Genomic DNA, 24,189 nt, shown 5'->3' on the forward strand with positions numbered 1-24,189 from the left:
GGTGAAGTGCTTCCCACGACAAATCAGAAGTTTTTCTTTAGTATACTTTCTCCTGCCATATTCAGTTTTATGACAAATATTTCCAAAGCAGGCTTCACCAATCTGTTAGGAAGACTATTGCTGTACTTCTAATTCTCAGGGCACAGACAGTGGGTATGCTGGTATGTCAGTCTCTGCTGGTTTCTACCAAATCATTTCTGGATTTGTGCCTTCAGTCCCTCATCCCGATGCCGTCAGCAGCCCTCCATGTGCCAGGCTGTGTTTACGCTGCACGGACGGAGGGCCACGGCCAAGGCTGTCCTCGTCTCCAAAAAGCCGGATCGCTCTCAGCTGCTCAGGCCAGCAGAAATGACGAACCAGAGGCTGGTTTTGCTGATTGCCTGTCTGTGCCCTCAGAACTGGAATAGTACACCGGCATTTTCTTCTCTGGGATGAATAAAATGTCTTTTTCTTACTAAAGCTAGACAGGTTACCGCTCGAGCATACTAAACAAATGCATCCAACTTTATATCAATCAAATCAAATTACTAAAATATCAATCACTGCACAATGCAGAAAATATTTGGTTTGGAGTATTATCAAAAAACTGAAATGGGAAAAAGTACTACAGAGCTATGATAGCTTAAAATTGTCATTTTCTCTGAATGAAGCATAAAGACTCACAACTGTGTGGGTCAGCCTTTTACATTTGGTGACGTGGTAACGTCGCTAGCACTGTTCTCCACCTCCACCCAAATGTCATTTTTAGGAGTGAGTGACATTAAAAATAGTATAAGAGAAAAATTCAGACATATTTGCATTGTAAATTAAACTTAGCTTTTCATAAAAGTTAATGGAAAAGAAAAAAACTTTTAAAGGAAGTTGGTTTGTCATCACAGCTAATAGCTTTACCAAGTGTCCCAAGCCTAGACAATATTGCGATCATAGTGAAGAGCTTTCCTGCTCAATTACAATTTGGAAATATATAGGCTTTACCAAGAATAATAATGCTTTTTCACACAACCATGTCAGAGCCCTTCATAAACGCTAATTCCCTAAGCTTTCACTTACTCTGCCTCTAAGGTATGTAATTACCATCACCCATTTTTATTTATAGGCCACATTTTCCTAGGACTGACTGCCTCACAAATTTGAACACAGTGTGCTTAACATTGTATTTGGATAAGGTAGTGAAAACATCCTACATTTTACAGGTGAGAACCGAGACAAATAAAATAATTCACAAGTAAAGGACTGGCACCTCCTGGCATTCAGTCCTGTATCTCAGCCCTCTTCTCCCCACCCCAAAAATATAAAAATGTTATTCCTTGACAGGCACTGACTTCAAGAAACACTGAATTCTTTTACCCAGTACTGATGAGGTCTACCACGTTGGGTCTGGTTCTTGCTTTATTTGAGAATTTTCTTCTGTTTCTGTAATATCTGTTGAAAAAGCAGTAATCAATGAAGGAAAAAAGAAAAATTCTCAACCAATTGTGTTGTTATTGTTGTTACTTAGTAAGCAAAAAATTATGAAAATATGAAAAGCATTCATTAATCATTTTAAACTATTAACGATAAAAAAGAACGTATTCAGAACAATCTGATTCCGCGGAAATTACCACATTCACTTCAATGTAAAGCAGCCTGGCATCTTAGAGAACTCCAGTTTTTTAAAGAACAGAAATAACTTTGGTATTAGAAGTGTATGAAACTTTAAAATGCTTTTTATCCAGCTGAAATACTCCCTGGGCAAGAAAGGAACTTAATCCAAAAAGGAAAAAACATATAAGCAGTGAAAAAATGTCAGATATATCACTGTTTTGGTCTGCACCCTGCTCTTCAGTCCTCCCTCCTCTTCGTCAATCCCCGGCGCCACTCCTTCCTCCGTCCACCTCATCAGATATGCAATGCGGGGTGAAGCTTTTCAAACACTCACAGGCAAGTCTGTAGCCCAGGACTTCAAATACTTCAGGCATGACCACTGCTTCATATTTTTTAAGATACTGTCTTCCAAAGCTAGCTCACAACATCTAAACCTACTTATGCTCAAGTCATGCCTTCAGGGTCCGTTATTCAATTAACATTCATTGCACAAACTCTTGCTTTCACAGCACTGACTATTTTTCAGATTTTTTTTTCCATCTGTAGGACTGCTTCTCTTCTCAACTCGATACCGGCTTTTGCATTATTATATTTCAATCTTTCCAAAACAGATTTTGACCCTAGATAATTTTTCTTCTTCAATGCACAGTATCACATAGAAAGGCATTATGATATGCTTAAAAAAAGAGATAAAGAAATTTTATCTTGTTGGCTAAAGCATTCATCATCTTTTGATACGATTTTTTTTTTTTTTTTTCATTTCCAGGAGACTTAATTACAAAACCTGTGCTTTTTCTTGTTCACAGGGATGCTTGGAGGTAAATCAAAGAAATCTCATGCCTGTATAGCACTGCCTGTATGACCCGGAGCCTGATTTTGTTCTTTGTATAAACAGAGAATATGATGGTGGAAGGAAATTGTTTTTTTTTTCACTGAAGTTGTTTGGAAGGTTTGGGGCTAGGGTAATTCATCACTACAAAGCCAAGCCACCTCACCGCATGATCATTTTATACCTTCCAGCCTAGTTCTGAAGCAATTTTGAGTTCTTTAGCACTTGCATGCCTTTTCTCAAGATCATTCCTCTGGTGACTGGGTCTGAATCCAGTTTTGGATGACAAATTAAAAACCACGTTTTTCTGTTTCTTCAGAACAATCACTTTGCAGGCCCACAGCTAGACCTCCTCTGTATGAGCGTAATCAGGAACAACTTAGGCACTCCATCATCTAATAATTTCAGTGATCCCACATAGCTTTGGTATCATAAAGACATCTGATGCTCCAGCTTTCAATAACCGTGAGCTTAAAATCTGCAGCTCAGCTCTTCTGTGACTCAAACACTTGCTTTCTTTTTGTCTTGAATGTTGCAACAGGATTGATCTATATTCTGAGAAAGACCTACTCATAACACTGAGCGAACCTGTAACTGAGTTTGTAACAGTAGTTCTGGTTGAGCACGTTGGCTTGTCTCCGAGTTCAGTGACATGCCAGGGAAACTGAAGCAACGGAGACTGGAAAGGGCATTTCCATGGAGAAGGATACAGAACGGGAACGCTGAGATTTGCTGCTTTCTCTTTTGGGGCAATCTAAGCAGGATTAGGGAATGAACTCAACCTGAGAGTTTTCAGATGATAAGTGCCGATGCACAGCAATCTCCATCCCGGTGCTGTTGGCTACGTTGCAGTCAAGCTGCTGCTGACACATCAGAGCCCCTCTCAGGGCTACCTGGCACGGAGGCAGCACCCCGTCCGCTGCCACAGCACCTCGGATCCCCTGCGCCAGCCACGCCAGAGGCACCCACAGCCGTCCGGGGCCATGCTGCCAAGCTGGGGCTATAGCAAAGGCAGCATTTACAGGACCGGAGCACACAGCAGACACCAGCATCCCAATCCTCAGGCCAAATCAGTATTCCTAACGCTCCAAGACCATATGCAAAAGAACAGGGCGGGTAGAAGAGCTACAGCCTCCTTGGTCTCACATATATTAACGTCTCAAAAAGATACAACTCAAGTGTATTCTTGGACAATAGGAAATCTGGATGTTTTTCAGAGCTTAAGTTTGGAAGAACAACAACACTCCCCCTCCCCAACACAGTATATTCAGGCCAATACGGCATTCAAATTTCCTGATGATGGCAATCATTCACTTGCATAAATTGTGGAAACTACTACGCTGAATAACTAGATGCATTGCTCAGGATATGAGCAATCACTCAAAGCCTATATATAGTCATGATTCACCAACCAAGAACAACAATTCATAGAACTCCTCTGTAAAATTATTTGAATAATAACTTTTGCTGCAGAGTATTTTTCCATGATGCAGTATGATATTAATACAGATGAAAAAAATGTCCTGGGAACCAATAAAAGCCCTTTTTTTGTTTTGATTGACCTGTCTCCTTTAAAAAAAGAGGCAACTTTGATTATATTTGTATATATATATTTGTATATTTATATTTGTGTATATAGATTTGTATATTTATATAATATTTGTTGATAATAACTGAAGACAAACACTTACCTCCTACAGGTACTTCTATTTGGCTTGGTTCAGCTGGCTCTTAAATGAAAAAAATATAGTCACATGAATATGGTTTCAACAATACAAATAAGATAAATATCTTCTTAGAAAAAGCAGGGAAATTATGTTTTCCCTAAAAAAAAGCACCTCGTTTTTTCTCTTATGATCAGACTCAAATATCTTTGTCTGAGATAAATGTGTGTAACTTTCTATAGAGTCTGCAGCAAAATATAAAAAATACCCAAACATCTATTACATTACACTACTTAACGCTTTCTCCTCCAAGTATGGTTCACTGTGGCAGACGTACCACCGAGTCCTAGCAGAACATAATGTGCACCTGCACAGAACATACCCAGTTTGTAACAGCTTTACTCAAACTGCTCAAATACAAAACTGTATTTAAAAAAAAAAGTCATCACTTCTGGTTAGTATTCTCTTCAATGGCAAGTACACGTATTTTGGGGGAGAGCGGGAAGGTGCAGAATAGAGGGCAAAAAGTATGTTTGAATTCCATAATGATTTTTCCATTATCTGTGTTGATGGATTATAGACAGACAGGTGTTGGGAAAGCCTTTGAACCTTTTTAACACTGCGGGTGAGTTAAGGACAGATCGACTACAGCAAGTTCACTGACCATCAGCAGCTGCTTTCCTCCCTTCCACCACCTCCAAATGGAAACAGAGGAGCCAGCAGTTTCCTTTAGAATTATTTCCACCATACAAGTGTCCCTTACTCTTAAAATGTTTATTGAACATTTTCGCTTAGTTTCCCAGTTAGTTTGAGTAACGGTTTATTCAGTCAATTGCAAAAGTCTTTCCTGCACTACACCAACTTGGGATATGCATTTTTAAAAGGTCTGTGAACATTTAGAAACTATACTGGGTCAAAAGGAAGATGCTCAACTAATTTACTTTAGCTATTCATAGCGTGCAGTAGGCAGAAATTCTATCAAGACCCCATTCTAGGTTCTTACATGTTACACAGGCAAACTTCACTTGGCTGAACATCTGTCTGGTGCAGACACACATACTTTGAGTTAAGTAGACATCAATAAATGGATACTGAATTGGCTTTATATATTGCCCCTACTAATCCTTCTTTTCAGCTCACTCATCATCTGCAAAAATCAAATCAAGGAACACGCCAATGACACGGCTTGAAGGAAGCAATGGCTCTTTCTATTAATTTATTAATATTTAATAGCTATAAAAGTCACCATCACACACCATCTGTCAAAATAAAATGGCTCATCATGAGCAGCGCATACCCAGGACATGACTACTAATATCATCTGTCAATAGGATCGAGAACTCCGTACCCCACCCCTTCTGCAAGGACACGCGTCACGCTCTGCATCACCTGGTAGTACTGGCGCTGCTGCTGGTGCTGTTGGTGGTGCTTCTGCTTCAGCTTTTTCCATCAGCTCTAAGATTAGACATGATCACTGTTTAACTTCACAATGAAAATGGTCCCACATGTAACACAAGGGCAATCTTACTTCTTGAATCTGCAAATCCTGAAACTTGTCGCATGAACAGGTTACTAACACTTGTGATTGAGCTGCAGTTCAATATTTTTTATTACAGAAAAAAATATTCCCTATCTTGCCTGCAAGCAGCAAAAATTTCCTTGCAAGATCTCACACGTTCTTCAGAACAAGAATAAAACATCATACCTACATAAGCAGTAGGCTCAGAGCCTTTCAACCATTCACCTCAGTATCTATCAATATCGGATAATTTTGATCATCATTAATGGACATGGATACTGCGTAAAAATCACATTTTCAATGACCAATCTGCTCCTCCCAGGATGGAAGATGACTGGATATCTATGTTGGTTTTATTCAGCATATTAGCTAGCCTCAGTCCCAACACATGCTGGACAGACACCACTTTAATAGATTCTTTCATTTCTAATTCAATTGTCTGGAAATGCTATTACACACTTATCTGCCTGGAAGGTTCCCTCTTACAAAGGGATCTCTTTCCCACCTAAGAAGGTGTGCCTAGGACTCGTGAGCAGGTCAACTAGAATACCCTCCTGAGAACACTTCGTACTTGCAGTTCATAGACCTCAGCATGTTAGCTGGAATGTAGAATCACAGAATCATTTAGGTTGGAAAAGACCTTTAAGATCATCGAGTATACTGGTGGCTGGATGCAGATGGACGAATGCTGGGTCGCTAAGGCTCAGGCTGGGTAAGGCCAAACAAAGAACAGTAGGTTATTTGGCCTCTGAATTTCTAATCTGACATTGGCTCAGAAAGAACATGGCACAAGGGATACTGTAATGACAGTGGTTTGCAGTTTGTTTTTTCTCTCTTAAATAAGATCTAAAAAAACAGGTCACAATTATTTTAGGCAACTGAAAATACTATGACTTTTTTTTTTTTCCTCCTAAATGATTTCATTAACATGGCCAAATTGGCCATAGCACTTCAGGTAATTACACTCTGCCTCTCTAAGCTGTTACAGCTTCAGCAGAATGCAGAATTTTTCACTGGAACACGGTTGTGCAGCTACTGGAAAGTTCTTGCATATTAACTGCTGCTGCGGTGGATCCGAACCTAAAATGTAGACACTCCCATGTAAGTCTGTTGCTCAGTCAGGGTCCTAAATCTCTTTGGGACTGCAGCTGAAAAATACAAAATCAGTATCTTGCATTTTTATATCAAAGTTAATGCTAATCTTATACTGTTCTGTAACTTGCATCACACTGCTCTCAAGTTAATTGCACATGCACGTTTAGTCAGGAACTCTTAATGAGACAGACACAGACAAGAGAGTTATACATAGAACCACTGTGGAGCCTCTGCCACTAAGCCAAAACATCGAAAACGAATCTTGGTAAGTTACAAAAATACATTTGCCATCAGTGTTTCATAAATACTTACGATTGTTAATCACAAGCCCTGGAAACGGTCTGTAAAAAAAAAAAAATAAAAAAATTTACTGATTCTAAAATATACTGCATGGGGTCTCCCTCCCAAGGCAGCCTCACCTAACGGTCCGTAACAGAGGTCACGCTAAAAGAATGAACAGAAAGTTGAACAAATCAGAAAGAACCATCATAGCAGCTCTTGGGCACTGTGATTTGTTTGCTAGCATTTTGAATAGTAAAATACACAGAAAGATGTAAATCCTTCCCTCAGTCACAGCTAATTAACAAGGGAGTCACCTCTTCTTCAGAGCTCAATTAAATAAAACATATCAAGCAAAAGTCCCTTCAGTTAGAACTCCTCATGATTAAGGGTCGAGAATTCAGATCCCTCAGTAAAATAGATGTGAGAAATTGTCCTGGTTTCAGCTGGGATAGAGTTAATTTTCGTCTTGGTAGCCGGTATGGGGCTGTGTTTTGGGCTTAGGATGAGAACAACGTCGATGATACACTGATGCTTTGGTTCTTGCTAAGTAGTGCTAAGCTGTCTCTAAATAGGTGCTACGTGGCGCTCACACCGGCCAAGGACTCTTCAGCTTCCCATGCTCTACCGGGGGCACAAGAAGCTGGGAGGGGGCACAGCCGGGGGGGTGCTGACCCAGACTGGCCCAAGGGCTATTCCATGCTCAGTATATATAAGCTGGGGGAAGAAGAAGGAAGGAGGGGGACATTAGGCGCGATGGCGTTTGTCTTCCCAAGTAACCGTTACGCGTGATGGAGCCCTGCTTTCCTGGGGATGGCTGAACACCTGCCTGCCGATGGGAAGGAGTGAATGAATTCCTTGTTTTGTTTTGTTTGCGTGCACGGTTTTTGCTTTGCCTATTTAACTCTTCTAATTTATTTTGCTTCAATTATTAAACTGTTCTTATCTCAACCCACGAGTTTTCTCCCTTTTACCCTTCTGATTCTCTCCCCCATCCCACTGGTGGGGAGTGAGCGAGCGGCTGCGTGGTGCTTAGCTGCTGGCTGGGGTTAAACCACGACAGAAATTTATCTCTATCTAAAGATAAATTGAAGCTTTTAGACTCTTGTGAAGCAGTCTATGATTCGAGAAGTTACATAAACTCATAAATTTTTATTTTCAATTACTGAACTCCTTCCGAGTATAATTCCAAAGTTTCATCTATTCTGTTTCATGCATACAAATATATGTGTGTGCGTATATACGTCTATGCAAACATACACATACAAATAAAATTCACTTATATTGTAATTGGGCAGTATTGTATTTTTATATATTGTAGATAAACTCATTTTGTAGGAAAAAGAACATTTATCAAAGAGCTTACCTTAACTCAGGAATTTTAACTCAACTGAAATACTTAAAAAATATTAATACTACTACAAACATACTATTTACTGTCAAGAGCCAACAAGCTCTGGACCTGTCTCAAGGCTTGATCTGATAAATGGGAGCGCAAGGCCCACAACAATTTAGGACTCTCTTATATAATATGAATAGATTTCAACTCAAAAGGCAGCTTGCTGTAATACGCAGTATTAATAATATGCCCTTTGTCATACCAAACTGAACATGTCCTCCAAAGAGTTACCATCTTCATTCCTGCTATGAACACCTGGGCTTCATTTGACTTGACATATTGTTTCCAAAAGAGCCAACACCTTCCACTATTGAAAGACGCACTGTAACTTCTGTTCTTTCGAATCTCAATTTATTCAAGCTGCAGGGCCGTCCTCACAACATCTGTACAATCTGATCAATGGCAACTACATACCGAATGACAGTAAATTTGATAAACTCTGCTGATTCCAAAATCTTCCTCATGGAGCTGATTTCCAGATAACTGGGAGCTTTGAACGCCACGCCAGGAGGCATCCCATCCACCACCACACAGCCAGGGTTGATAGTGATTTTTCTGTATGGGACTTTCACAGGGAAACTCATACCAATGGCTTCACCTAAGTGAGAGAGGCCATGTTTATTTTCAAGTCTACATGTTTATGATTACACATTGAAGAAAAAGTCCTCAGACGATTAAGAAACTAAATGCAAACCCAAGCTTTCTATCAGATCTGAAACTATGAAAATCCACTTGACAATTAAACCATTACAGTGTTAGATGTTTTGGATTACACTCATGAATGTTACTACGAGATCATTAGTTACAGCTTCAGCTCTAACAGCTCACCATATAAAGGACCCAGATTCTGTTTTTACTAAAAAAAGGTATAGAACAGGGTATCTAAGGAAATAGCTACATGAAGGAAGACAAAGCGTTTCCTGCAATGCGCACAAAAAGCAATTCAGTGCAGCACTAGTGAAGGAATTTCAGATAAAGAAACTCAGGTCATTATTGCTGTACAATGCAAATACACAGTAGCAATAAAGAAAACCATACACAGCAAAAGGGTTAACTTGAATTTCAAAAATTACTGTAGTCTCAAGTATTAAGAGGTCTCTGAAGCCCTAAGAAGAATCATGGTTTGCCAGCAAAATAAATATTTCATCCATGTTTACACAGAAGTAAACAGGAAGGGGGGGAACATAAAGCAATCTATACTCTTGGGATTTTTTCTTTGAAACACCAAACAACCTACATCACTTACAAGAGATTCCTTTTGAAGTCAAAGCACAAAATTCATATACAATTTTCCAATTTGTTCATTTTAACGATCATATGTATCATTCCATGATGACTCAGTAACTTCAATACGAACAACATTAATTGCATTCACACCTATGTAAAAATGTGGAAGAAGAAGCAATTACCAAATTTCCGGCTAAAAAGATCATTTACTTGCTCTCTCAATTGTCTGGCTTTCTCTACTTTTGACAGTCGCTCACTTTCATCATCTGGAAGAAATTGTTAGAATAGCATCAGAATTAAGCAATTTTTTTTCCCCCTGAAGCTTGTTTATCACTACGTGTTTACTCAAAGCAGGTATATCTGAATGCTCTGAAATAGGCCCCGTCTTTGTTCCCAGTTTTAGCAGTAACACAGAATTGTAGAAATACACAAAAATAGATGGTTGTTAAGAAATCTGTGAGAAGCTTCAAAGTATTTCCATAACCAACATTAGACTTAGTATCTAGAGATGGTTTTGTAGATTTAATCGAAAACCACAAATTATATTTTATTTTGTTACAGTACATATAATGGCGGGGAAAGGTAAAAGCAAAGTGACGTTCAATAGATGGCCGCAGCATGCGATGTTCCTCCCAGTTTCTAACAAATGTAATATATGCCTGCGGAAGTAGTAGTAATAAGACAAAGCAGTTCAGTCTGCGTGGTTATTCAATTCAGTCCGAGTCCCGATCTCTTGAAGTTGCCAACAAAATTGCAAAACAGTAATTAATTTATTGCATGAGAATAAAGGGAAGAATGTGGATACTTCTTAACTAGGGACTGGACCAAGAATATTCTAGAGATGCCACTGAATAGATATTCACGAGTGTCAGAAAATATTTAACATCTCAGCAAAAACAGAATGCTAAATTATGCTCTTTGTTGACTGTACTTGTATTTCAGGGAACCAACCTGACTGTAGGAAAAAACTTCATCAGACTAAACAAATGTCATGGAGAACATAAGCACAAAAAGTATGATGTGCAACCTGACAGTATACACACCTGGTATAGTTACTTGAATGATGTTAAGGTCTTCAACACCTGCAGCTGTGTTCACCACTGTGTTTGTTGTGGTGCTTGCTGTATTGGCTATATTAGATGAATTATTTTTTCCTAAAAGTAAGAGAATGAATTTAAAAAAAAGTTGTAAAGAGCCTAAAATCTTGATTGTCATATATAAAGAAAATACAGCAAAATAACAGGTATTTGCAAAATTTTCCAAGACAGACCCAGTCCCATTTTCAAAATGGGTTCAGCTTGCAATGCGACATACTTATTGAAGGTACACACAACTCTCTCTTTCCAACCCAAGAGGAGAAAGGGCTAGGTTAAAGACAATGTTAATCTTTACCTACCTGGTTTTCTAAAAAGACTCTTAAGAAAAGGAAAAAAAAAAAAGAGATTGTGGAACAGGTATTTTGGTATTTTTATTAACAGAAAAATCATAGTACTTGCAGTTAATTCAGTAACACCTACTGATCCACATGGTCACTGCATGCACTCAGAAAAGAAAACCCTTAGCAGTTAGATTTGTAAGCCACACTGTCCAGTGGCACAAACTAGCATAGTTCAACTAATTCAGTGGGGTTTTGCCAACCCATAGTAACAGATAACAATACAACTTAAAACATTTAATCCATGACCTGCCTGACACAATTTTCTACTGGCTATCTGCACTCCTATCTGCAGAGCACTCCTCATTTAGATGACCTATATATCAGATGCAAATAATTTATCTCTAGACCTGAATTACTTCTGTGAATCACATGTTGCTTCTTACATTTTGATAAAAGGTAGTAAAGAATGTATTAGAGGCATGATTATTGTGAATAACTTAAAAAAAAATTAATACTCCCTTGCTAAAGCTATGTTAAAACTGTAACTGGAAAGTGCTTCTCCCATCTTAAAAACAAATAAGCAAACCAACCACAATGTAGAATGAATCTTTCAGGAACTCAGTAACGCCATGCAGCACTCCTGATTTGTATTTAATCCTTGAAAGAGACTGCTATCTAGAACATAAAGCAGTTGCAAAACTCACTTTGGGGGCTTCTAGCAGAACTTTCCTTAACAGCCGCCTCAAACATCTCAGGCCTGCAAACAGATTGAACAATTCATGTACAGTAATAAAATTACATTCATCAACATTAAAGAAAATGAGATTTTCTAATATTAATTTATTAAAGACAGGAACTAAGCGATATCATAAATGCTGTATTACTCTCAGCCAAACAGACAGCCAAGACGGCAATGGCTGAGAGGCTCTGCAACTTCTCTTGCCACTGTTTCTACACTGGCACATGGGTAGTGTGCCTAGAAACCTATTCTAGACAAGAAAAATAAATTCTTACAACCTCCAATATATGAATCTCCACTTCTCAGTTCTTAGTACACTGCCGGCAAGTTTCATGAGTAACCCATAAGTGCTCCATGCAGTGATGTGGTAACTGAAATAGGCTAAGAAATCTGGGCTTGCTCTTCCTCCAAAAACAGGTTGTGAGTGCTTTCAGAACAAAAAGAGATTACTATATCTTGCTCCACCTCTACAAGAGCTTTCGGACCATTTCCTCATTTACTAAAAATATCCCAGTGTGTATTTTATAGAGTAATTCAGCAACTCGGCAACACAATTTCATTTTTTGGTCTACATTTCAATTCTCACAGAATGGATTATCAAAGACATATGGGAGTCTTACTTTTTAATAATGAATTTTATCTTCGATTTGTTTCTCAGGATCTTCTCTAGTCTTGGAATTCCAAAAGTAGAAGGTCGGCGGAACGGCACCCCCTCGGGTAGTCCTTCCACATAGAAAACCTCCGGGAAGGATTCAAACAATGCAAACGGCACCTTCACCGGTTCAGTCAGCCCCAGCGCTTCCCCTGAAATGCAACAGAGCAAAGAGGCTACCAGCTAGATAACTGATGTGTCTATAGAAAGGAAAATCTCAGGTATAAATGGTATATAATAGTTAGCACATACATACTAGATTAGGTGGAACCAGCAGGCTTTGCTTTTTTTTGGTGACAGCTATGAGTAGGCAGGAAGAAAATAAAGAGTCTCAAACATAACTCTTTCTGTTACAGTAAATCTGATCATAATTTTCAGTTGAAAATATTAGTATTTATCGACAGCTGATGCCACTGGCTTGCTCTGCACACAAGACTATCCTGGTTGTACTCCACTTTGTTACAGGCAGTGTATTCTGTCTTTGTCTCTGCTAGAACGTAGCACCGAGGGCAGGTGACATCAGTGTTCTTGTTCCAAAAACTGGACTCAGAAGAGTAATGAGAAGTCAGTACTTCCAAAAGTCGTTAGCTTCCTAACAGCCTGCACTAGAAGAAGCGCTGGGATACGATGGAGCACATCTCTCCAGATACCATCCGTAACATACTGAGTCATGCAGAGGCTGAAGTCACACAAAGTCCCATCCATAAGCAAAGTGAAGAAAACTTAAAAGATGTGCCAGGATGTGGAGTCACTATGTCTCTGGGTCTAAAGAAGTAGTAATGCAACCACAACTTCTCCATTTCCAAGCCCAAATAAAATAACTAGTGGAAACGTGACACAGAATTGCAAGCAACCTAGACTAGAATGAACTCAAATGAGAGATTTCCTAGAGTACACAGGATTGCAGTATCTTTGGAATAAACATGTGAATTTATCTATCATACATCTAACTGCATGTTCATAAGAAAGACATCTCAGCAAAAAAGAATCAATAAACTTACCACATTTTTCATTAAAAAGGTTTTCGACTTTCTGCTTTAAGTCAGTAATTTTGGCATTCCACGCCTCTGCCAGGAGGAAATTGGAAGAATTACATCAACATGCACACAATGAATCAGTCCTTGAAGAATATTTTAATAAATGTTTAATAAATTATTATGCTTGATAACCTATTTACTATGACAGTAAAATGCGCAAAATGGCTATCACCCTGCAAACGGCACTGAAACGTTCTGCTGCAGTCTAAACCTATATCCACATGAATCCTCATTTTCCTAAAGCTTTGAAAAATGCTGCTAACTAAAGCAAGGACGATTAAAATTGAAATTAATCTTCAGTGGGTAAGATTAAATGTCCATCTAGCTAGGCATTTTGTTTCCGACAGCGACCAGCAGCAATTCCTAAACCAGTTTACTTGTGGCTGCAGTAAGTGGTCCATAGCTGGTGTACAAAAATAAAAACTCAGTTGAAAGTTTAAAAAAGTTGCAGACTAAAGCTTAAAAAAAGCCTAGGCCTAACAATGACAAGCATGTCCAAGAAAACTGTAAACAACTGTGAATATGAATACTGCCCATGCCAAAAGGAGCAGTCATACCAAATCAGTACTTTATATTCATTCTAAACTGGCTCAGCAGGAGTAAAGAATTCCTTTGTTTCACATTTTATGACCGTATGGCTAAAAAGAAAGCATGGGGGACAAATAAAAAAAGCAAATAACAACTAACTCCTATATAAGTATAAGCAAATAACCTCAGAAAGTAAGGATGCTGAAAAAGAGGTTTCACGAGACTTGGAAACTGCTTACAGTCACTCTGAATACAGTTAATTCATCTCCCTTGACTACAAGGCATTTATCTGGTTTGCAAATTTGACCCTGCTTTCAATGCAAAGATTTCTGTGCTAGAGCACTGTACAGACAGGCCTGGTCCTCCACAGTTAAAAATCTCCAGCCCAGTGCATGCGAACACAACTACATGGCCTCCAGCCCTGGCTGGCTCTTCCTTTACTGATTTTCCAGAACTGGAGAGGTCTATAATGACATTCTTGCAAAATCAGCTCCGATAGATCGTTGTTTACTAACGTTAGTTCAAATCCTTCCTACTTCCTACGTACCACTTGGGTATCTCTGCACAGGGATGCTCAATATATCAGATCTGTGGAGCACTTAAGCTCATGCACAGTATCAGACCTCAGCTGGGTTTACGCACTCAGGTGGCACTGTGCACCAGACAAGTCCTTCAAGGGTCTGCAGCACTGTGAAATAATAGAGCAGGAAAAGTCTAAAGGGACTGATTCTGAACCCAAGTTAATACGATCTAATGGACCCATGCTGCATTTGTACAGCATTCTCCATACGTCATCCAGGATTTCTCCGATGCAGATTATTCTACATGACAAAGAACCGAACATACATGAGAACAAGAACTTCAGTCGTTCACTAACTGTAGAATAAAACATTAATTCAAAATATCTCTGATATGTAATCACCAGAATTTTCAATATCAACATTAAGAGAATGCATATGTTCTAATTCTCACAACATTTACCAAAAGAAAACTCTCTTCCTCGTGGCTTGAAACTCATATTGGACCCATTGGTTTGAGAATTGGTTCGAACATCTGTTGTTTGTGGTTTATTAGGACCTGTAAAAAAGACATTACATATATACATGCAGAGAGCAGAAGCAAGCCATCACACAAAAGAACACTGCATCAAACTTGATTACTAGAGAAAACTTCTGAATCAAGAGTAGAATAAAAAACCCCTTCAGGAGTTCTTCTAGGGTTGTATTTAAGCATTTGATACTACTGATCACGTCTGCCATTTCTCTGTGCAGGACTACATCAGTTCCCACATCTCTGCTTGGAATAAAAGGCCCAAGCAAGCTGTCAAACTCCAACATTTTACATAACCGTCATCTGCACAGAATCCAGTATTATTCAGAAATGAAAAATAAAACTGTTTCTGTATTAAAGTGTATCTGGATCCCTGAAATGAAACTGAGTTTGCTACATGAGGTGCATGTATGAATTAATTATGGGCTATGAAAACTGTGAAGAACAGAAAACGTTAGAAGAATAGAAGAATATTAGAAGAATATTTAAGGATATTTCTTCCATACCTTCTTCAACAGTAACTTCAATCTCTGGGACCTTTGAATTGCCTGCAGGACTTCGTGACCTTTTTGAACTCTTTGGACTCATTGCTGGAAGTCAATATAATACAAGGTGTAATGCGCAAACCCTCTGTAATGTATATCCTGCACAGCTAATGAAAACACAGCTGTATTCTGAAAATTCCAGCAGACTGAAGAATCACTTGCGTCTGTACTAAGTACAGTCTGCATTGTAAAATCTGAACAGTACAGTGACGCTCACAGCCTTACAAGGTAGGTTTAGTACTCTTGAAAAAGGCAGGTATCACACCTAAATTTTCATTCCGCTACTTCAGAACAGAAGACTTCACTGTTTCCAAGTGTGAGGGACAGCTTCGGTACTTTTTATTATCGAAATAACAAAATTATTAACCTCTGAATTTTTTATAGCCAACTTAAACGACTTTCTTTTTTATTCTTTTCTTACAAAACTCATTGTTATTTACTTCAGTTCGCAGCTTTAAGTTATATATGGTTTAGGCCATTAATAGCAAAATAAAAGTTGTCAAAATTGGGTAAATTCCATATTCTGTATTGGAACAGTCTTAAGTTAAAAAAAAAAACAGTAGATAGATTTATGTTTTGAGTAACTTTTTCAAGTTAAAAGCAGATTTAGAGGCTACTATGCTACATCATCTTAAATAATGCCTTTTGTTTGCAACACCCGTATTTTTCAACCACAAAGATCTTTCAGTCTGCTAAGGAAGCAGCAAGTAAGTATTTATGAATTGATGGCAGCAAATAATACTTAATTGTTTACCTTTAGTGTTTATTTTACTAGCCAGTCCTGGAGGCAAATAGGAAGTGACAAGCTCAGGCCTAAAAGTTGAACAGAACACAATCCAATCAATTACACACGCAAGAAAAATAATACAGCAAAATGTTACCAATTTCTTGGAATTCAGTTGAGTTCCAATTTACATAACATCAGCTCTCTACAATAAAATTCTGCTAGAAACATGGGTGACTCTCCATCTACTATAACCACAAAAAGTTAGAAAACATAAAGCTACATTTTCTACTCTGCAATTTTCTTCTGGGTTATTTCAAGCAAAAAAATAAAGAAAAAGAAGGGGGAAAAAAAAAAGAAGGAAAAAAGCTTCCAGGTACATGGCCATTTCTCCCCTAGATCCTTGATGCGTGAAACATGCAATTTATACATCTATATAAATTTAATAAGGCAGGTATATCATTTTATGAGATAAAACATACGTGCGAAATGTTCTTTCTGTTTCATGGAAACAGAATTTAGGTAGCATTTAAAGCCTAAAGTTGATGGGAAGAAAATTGAATAACTTCAAAATCAGGAGTAAAAATAACTGAATTACAAACATACTTTTTAACAACAAATTTGATTTTGCCACTCCCACGGACAATTCTTTCAAGACGTGGAATTCCAAACCATGTGGGACTCCGGAAGGGGATTCCTTCTGGCAAGCCTTCGACGTACAAGTACTCAGGGTTTGATTCAAATACAGGATAGGGAACTTTCACTGCCTCTGAAAGCCCCAGAGCTTGGGCTGAAAATAAAGATTTAATGATAGTTTACACACTCAAATGGGTGGCATTTTATCTCAAGTGATTTTAAGAAGCTTGGCTTACAGAAGCTCTGCTACTCAGAGATAATAAAAAAACCCAAGAGAAATATTTAAATAGATTTTCTATTATTTTCTGTAGAATAATTGCAAATGGCGACTTCATCCATTTTGTTACAGATAACATCTAAGTCTACAGCGCCTACTATTTTCTTCTGAGAACTTTTTTCATCCAAAAGCTTTTTGTGCACATATCATCATCTTTATCATGCAACTGGAAAAACTATGGCCTAGGATGTTGTTAATGTCAGTTATAGGGAAGAGTCAGTAAAAAGTAGGTGAGAGGAGTCAAAATTTCCACATCTGACCTAGCACATTTCCGATGTTTAAATAAGTACAGTAAAATTTAAAACTCTTTTTACAGACAAGTTTTAAAACACAGCGGCATTATAAAACAGCTCATTTAGTATGGAACTTACCAAACTTCATGTTAAAGATCTCTTCTACTTGCTTTCTTAGCTTTGTGATCCTGACATTCCAATCTTCTTTGACTGAAACCCAGAATGGATATATGTCAGAGTATTACCTAGTCCTAGATAGAGAGGTACATTCGGACACATTTTTTTCAACACAAGAACTTGTGAACGATCAACACAATCGCATCTGACTAGACAAGGACATACAATGGGCAATGATTATTAATAGCAGCTTAAATGATACACGCAATTCCCTCTACATAATGGAAAATCTGTTTAAATGTAGTTACAAATTTCAAACATTGCCCCAAGTGGGAGAACTTGTTCTTCAGAGCCTTTAGATGCAGGAAGGAATTACACTAGTGGCTCTTACAAAGTTGGAATTAATTAATCATAGTGCATAAGAAAAACACTCTTTAGAACAGAATATGAGGATGTAAAGAGTGCTTTGCTAAACATTTTGATTAGCATAAAAAAAAATCATCTTCAATCTTGTTGTCTATTATAAATAAAAGTCAATTATAGGAGTGCTAGCCAGAGCAGACAATTTGTAGATTAGGTGGAGAAGAAAGCAAAGGACACTAGCAGCATCAAAAAGCACGACTTTTCTGACAAACAGCATAATTCATTCATAATTCATTACCTTTCATCATAACCCACAAATAACAATTAATGGCTACTGAGCTAATACCATTCAGAGCTGTGGAAAGCGTGCAGGAAGGAAACTATACAAAATTTTTTGTTTCCAAATAATATTTTTGACTAACAAATTACCTGACCTCCGTTATTTCTAGCTGCCTATACTGTCAAGGCAAGACGCATTCACATTTTTTGCAATCTGTCTTAGTTATTTGATAGATTTCACAGGTATTTAACACCTGCACGTGTGTTTATACTTATGCACAGGCTGTAGTCTCACTGGCAAAGGAATTAGACTAATTTATTTTAAAAAATTAAAATGTTTGCAGACTATCTGTTGAGGGCACCAAATTATTACTTTGCAACAGAATGATATTTTGCTTAAAAAGAGGTCTAATATTCTTTAGCAACATAAAGTACTGCATCTGCAGTAACAAGACCCTCAGCCTTTGCCTGCAAAAATGGTTTTCACTGGGCTCTAAGCCCAAGAGAACATTTGCTGCGTTTACCTGTCTAACATCAAACCCTGGACCCTGGTAAGCTTTGTGGGCACTGATAATACCAGACTCACCTAGAAGTTAGGGAAAAATGTAACTAGTACAAAAAAGAAACGTTATTCTGAAGATTCAGAGAGTCTGAGTTTTAAGAATCATGGCCACTGCACATCAGTTCTTTCAGAAAGAGGATTTTATTACTTGTGTTTTAACTGCTATCATTGGCACCTGGTGTTATTACTTTATTGTCAAATTATCAGTTATATTGTCAAATACGACAACAACTGGGATTTTGACAACAAACCAATCAATGCTGCCTTTTCCTTCTGCTCTGTAATGAACAGTCTTTTCTACTGAGCTACCCTCTTGCTGAATATGAGCCTTTTCCTAAAATCCAAACAAAATCCACAACACATTGCTGATGACATAAGACGACTACTGATTACGTGATCATTAAATCATATTCTTTCCTTTTTTTTTCAGCAGAGAGCTCAACACAATTATTTCCTGAAGCTGCAGTTTGTTTATCCAGTGAAATGTGGGGGGGGGAGGAAAAACCTAGCAAGCCCTGGATCTCAGTTTGTGTTATTACTACTAGCAGATTGTATACTTCTATAGCAAGAAAAGTATCAACACACCAATTCAGAGCATTTGATTGTCTCAGGAAATAAAAACCAATCTGGATTCTCCTCCTATGTTAAAGGCACTTCACGCTTACAAGAAGTCATTACAATTCCTTACCAACAGAGGCCTGACAAAAGCCCAACAAAGTCAGCTGTGAAATGCTAAGGGGCTCCAGAGCTTTGATTCAGGCCAAGGATGGCAACTCCAGTTCTCCTGGGCTGTGAAGGCGATCCATTCTGTTATTCAAAGACAGCTGGACTGCACCACAGTCCAGAAAGCCATCCATGTTCATAATGATCAATTTATTCTTTTTAAACCTCGTGAAGAGCATGTCGGCACACTCATCACAGAAGGGTTACTTCTTGAAAAACATTGCATCGATCCAAATTTATGTCCTCACCAATCCCTTCCATTCCCACTTGGAGACAGCGTCTGTCTTACCTGGGGTGTTCGACCTGGGTTGAATAACTTCAGTTGACGTGAGAGTTAGCAGCTCCGGCCTGCAACCAGAAAGCACATAATCTGCCCATTCTTGACATAAATTAAATACGACTACTTATTATGACATGAATTGAAAAGTTTGGATTTTTCTATTATGTATTTCACACTTGTGAAAATGCTACAAAGATATTTCGGAAGACTTGTCTGGATTGCAAACACCCACTTTATAATGCAGAATATTTAATCTGCCTATTTGGTAACTAGAGACCGAATGCTTCATGACTTAATGAAACCAAGTGCTTGATTACACAAAAGGTGTTTGTTTGGCCTCTTTCTTAAAAAAACCAAACAAACATGTTTAGGCATTAAAACAAACACTTACCTTTTGATCACAAACTTTATTCTGTTGCTCACTTGAATTATTTTTTCAAGGCGAGGGATTCCATACCAGGAGGGACTCCTGAAGGGGATGTTCTCTGGCAGCCCTTCAACACAGAGGTCAGTAGGATGGGCCTCAAATTTCTGGTATGGGACAGCTTTAGGCTCAGTGCTCCCCAGCGCCTCGGCTGTTAGAACAAAATACATCCAGTAACTGGACAGTTTGGCCATCAACCTTTATTAAAAGCTAGCTAAGCTACCAAATCTTCAGGCTGTTACAGTCGTGATCTTGGAATCTGGGACAATGCAAGATATCTAAACCCAACAGAGCCCAAGTCTCAGCACATCAAGAATATAAAAATTTACCATATTACATCATGTTGATATTGGCAGTCACAATGCTAGACTGAAGATTACTGGGTTCTGCAATGCCACATAATACAGTGGGTTTATCCAAAGTTTCTAATCTATTATAGAGCATCATGCAACATTTTATTCTAGCTCTTATGAAGTTGACTATTTTTTTTATATTGGAGAGAGCATAAAAATTCACCCAGAAATGTTCTAATACTAATTTTAATAGTACTGCAATGGGTATAAATAAGTAAATGGTTGTTTTATTCACCATCAAAGGAAAAAAAAAATCCAAATAGGAAGGAATTGAGAGCAATTAGAAGAGCCGTACATATAAGATCTATAAATTTCTTTAAACTATGAATTTACCTTGTTGTATAAGCAGTAGAGTAATACATTCTTTTTCACTTAACTGGCAGGATTTTAAATATTTGAAAAAACTGATCAAAGGTCTCATTCATGTAGACGTTCAAAGGAAATAATGAAAGCAACCTTTAAGAAATACAAAGCCAGAAAAGAAAAGAAACTAATAATACTGTACTCACCAAACTTTTTACAGAAGAGTTGATCTACCATCTTTCTCAGTTTGGTGATTCTGGCATACCACTCCTCTTTCACTGTATTTGAGTGACACAGAACAAAGACAACATTCCCTAATTATTTTGGTTATATTTTCAGTCGTTCAGTTTAGAGCAGGCATAACCATTCTGCATTTTCAGGTAACCCAGGAAATATTATGTGGAAGAAATACAGAGTCAACTTGGAACTAGGAAAATTAGTTATAAAAAATGAGATAATATTAAAACTGTACAAAAATCCAATGAACCAGTGACATCGCTCTTGCTACAAAACACACAGTGTATTGGCACGAAGAACTGCAATGCTTTCATCATCTGCCTCCAATCTGTAGATCCCATTTGGAGATAGGATTAGTTTTTTGCTAGTTTCATTTTCTAAGGAATTATCTTGATATTCAGTGCAGAATTTGATATGCATATGGGATGAAAACTCGCTTTCAAGGCATTTTCACTAAGCACTGACAACCCCAAAGGAAGCTTTTACAGTAGGTGCACATATCAGTTTGCTCCTTGCTGTATATTCATGTTGAACTTCCAGCATCCATTTGTCCCCACTGTGGACAATACTTTTTGAATGGTGGTTAACAGCTATATCAGGTGACTCTAGGGATTTTGTCATTCTTCTTGAGATGACAAGCAGCTTAGCTCCAACTCTCCAAAATGTTTCCTTGACACTACCTAAGACATGAGTTAAGTCATAGTTTAGACGCAGGACCCAACATGTGGCAGTTATGTACACTAGCGTATCCTGGTGAATAGAACAAGTTTAAATACTGTTCTTCCATCACTTTATCACTTGAGTGTCTTTGCTTATTGGCTGGTACACACGCATCTTTGGCAGAGTTCATGAGACAGTTTTGCACCTGAAGACAGTCATAAGTTTGAGTTCTGCTCCTCCAGCAGAACAACAGAGCACAACGACGACATTAGTGCTGTCATATTTGGTAGCAGGAATGGTAACAGCTTCTGTTTCTGTCTTGTCATGTGTGCTCATCATTTGGGATTGTGACTGCTACCCTCTGCTCCCAAGCCCTCGTAATGCTGTTAGCATAACTAATGCCATTTTGTAAGGCAAGCAGCCGTTCTCTGTGACCGAGCAGGTCACATATTCATTCCCTTTCCCCTCATTCTCAGGCCCTGAAGGTCCTGTGAACCAAGTAGACAAACGAGATTTCTTTTTCTTCTCCCTACGAGCCTCAAGGTTCCTGGGCGCCAGGCCGATTACTCCGTCCCTCACTAGCCTTGAAAGTCCCAGGCACCCAGCCAGCCCGGTGGTGGTGATGCCCCTGGCACGCAACAGGGAAGAGTAACAGCTCACGGGGCACTGGCCACAAAATCAAGCAGTCACAAGTCCGAAGGGGGGAACCTGGACTGGAGCTGCTGCTGGACAGCGAGACCAGTGACCCCCTGTGGCCAGGGACGCCTCCACTGTCCTCTGCTTCCTCCAAAGACTGAGACACTTGCCTTTTTTATATCATTTTTGAGTCTAGATTATGATTGTTATTGTTGTATGATTATATTGCTGATACAGCAAGCCATGAATTAAGATCTGACCTGATCTGCAGAGGGTCTAGGTGATTAGAGACCATAGGTTAAGTTGTATTATAAATTCTGTATTATGCTACTTATAAATTGTGCTACATTGATTCTGCTTGTGGAAATCGTGTGCCATTCTAATAATAAAGTCTATGCTATACTAATTATAATATCATGGGGGAAAAAAAAAAAAAAAAAACCAACAACAAACCAAAAAACCCCAAACTCTAATTGTAACTACGATTTAGTGCCGTCATCTTTCTGCCAAGGATCCCTAAAAGAACCTGTCTGTCCCCTCAGTGTCGGGTGACAGGGATCAAAGTACATATCGTGCAAATCACTTTTTTCTTCTGAATATGTCTTTGTGACCAACAAGTGGAAGCTCATCAGTCATGAACAACGTACCGGACAGCTGCCATGCTGTGGGTTCAGTCAGCATGCACAAGTAACAGCTTCTGCTCCCTAACCGCATTGCACCAGGGTGGGCTATCTCCATAGGCACCTGCTCACACTTCTCCAGCCACTTCCTGAGCCAAACCACCGCTGCCTGACCGGTTTGTCTTGGAGCCAACAGCACTCTTCTCAGGACTGAGGCTATTCCATAAAACCTTCCTGACCAGCCTCTTTCCCACAGGAATGCAAATGCAAATCATCTTTCTTCTGCCAGTCAAAATACATCTTCCGTCCTCAGCCCACCCCTCTCCTGCTGGGGACACAAGCCAGCAGGGACTACGGACAGAGCAGGACGTTGGACACGGAGCTGCAAGGAGCTGAGAGCAGGGACTGGCGCTACATAGCTCCTTCTCCTGAGATGGCAGCAGATATGTGGAGCAGCAGAGGAGGCGATGAGCTACTGGGAAAGAGGGAATTCAAACAGGGAGAAAAGAAAACTGAGGGGAAGGAGGCTCAGACAGCTGCTGTCTTCTGAGCTGTGTTCCCCGAGATATTAACAGCTTTCACAGCCATTCTCTTCTCTCAGAAATAATGCAGAGGTCACACAATATACCATCATTATGAGTTAGTGAAGACAAGCAACGTAAAGTGAGTGTTCATAACACTGTGCCATAAAAATGGGTTACCACTAGTTTTCTTAGCTGCAGAGGCTTTACGGGATATGTAATGTAGCTGCTTTGTCTTCATAATCAGTATAACCGTATTAAATATGACAAAAACAACAGAGAAAAGGGCTAATTTAAAAGCCCACATAAGAGTACAGTTAAGTTTAAGACTCAGTCATTAGCCTACCTACTATTTTTGTAGTCAAATTTGGTGCTCAAAGGAACAGTAGATTATAAACACTCAAGACACTAGGTTAACTTATACTGCAGGGAAAGTTTAATTCCCACACACGTTTAAGTGACATCCTTATGACATAATTTCTTTGCTTAATTTAGATCCTTAATGTTCACTTTAAGTACAGTCTTGATATACCTTTTACAACAGACTGAGTATATAATAAAACATAACGGTGCTGCAGTAGTGCAGATGCTACCATTTATACACTCGAGTACCTGTGTAAACCAAGAATTTCTCTGGTATTACTAAAAATTCAGTTTAACCAGGCTGAAGCTGCCAGTTAGTATTTTGGGGTTGGAAGCATTTTGTTTGCTACCAT

General features: G+C 38.7%; 1 protein-coding gene across 17 annotated transcripts in view; it reads right to left on the minus strand.

The window, feature by feature from the left end:
- The window catches only part of GTF2I (general transcription factor IIi), an 81,121-nt gene that overhangs the window by 2,817 nt on the left and 54,115 nt on the right, over window positions 1–24,189 (minus strand). For 11 of the 17 annotated variants that reach the window (XM_082328411.1, XM_082328421.1, XM_082328410.1 and 8 more), the window contains 18 exons: window positions 21,006–21,113; window positions 20,111–20,294; window positions 19,729–19,787; window positions 17,534–17,605; window positions 16,856–17,039; window positions 16,280–16,338; window positions 15,487–15,570; window positions 14,912–15,007; window positions 13,367–13,432; window positions 12,334–12,517; window positions 11,679–11,731; window positions 10,640–10,750; window positions 9,779–9,862; window positions 8,784–8,967; window positions 7,004–7,032; window positions 5,467–5,532; window positions 4,105–4,143; window positions 1,348–1,422 (listed from right to left, as the gene is read on the minus strand). In XM_082328411.1, coding sequence (XP_082184537.1) covers window positions 1,364–1,422; window positions 4,105–4,143; window positions 5,467–5,532; window positions 7,004–7,032; window positions 8,784–8,967; window positions 9,779–9,862; window positions 10,640–10,750; window positions 11,679–11,731; window positions 12,334–12,517; window positions 13,367–13,432; window positions 14,912–15,007; window positions 15,487–15,570; window positions 16,280–16,338; window positions 16,856–17,039; window positions 17,534–17,605; window positions 19,729–19,787; window positions 20,111–20,294; window positions 21,006–21,113 — 1,721 coding nt within the window. In that variant the 3' untranslated portion in view covers window positions 1,348–1,363. Of the gene's footprint in view, window positions 1–1,347; window positions 1,423–4,104; window positions 4,144–5,466; window positions 6,745–7,003; window positions 7,033–8,783; window positions 8,968–9,778; window positions 9,863–10,639; window positions 10,751–11,678; window positions 11,732–12,333; window positions 12,518–13,366; window positions 13,433–14,911; window positions 15,008–15,486; window positions 15,571–16,279; window positions 16,339–16,855; window positions 17,040–17,533; window positions 17,606–19,728; window positions 19,788–20,110; window positions 20,295–21,005; window positions 21,114–24,189 lie in introns of those variants that run through there. The other 6 variants (XM_082328412.1, XM_082328423.1, XM_082328419.1 and 3 more) reach the window with 4 other exon arrangements.

The sequence above is a fragment of the Platalea leucorodia genome (genome assembly GCF_965183815.1).
Source record: "Platalea leucorodia genome assembly, chromosome: 16".
In the NCBI taxonomy this organism is placed as follows: domain Eukaryota; kingdom Metazoa; phylum Chordata; class Aves; order Pelecaniformes; family Threskiornithidae; genus Platalea; species Platalea leucorodia.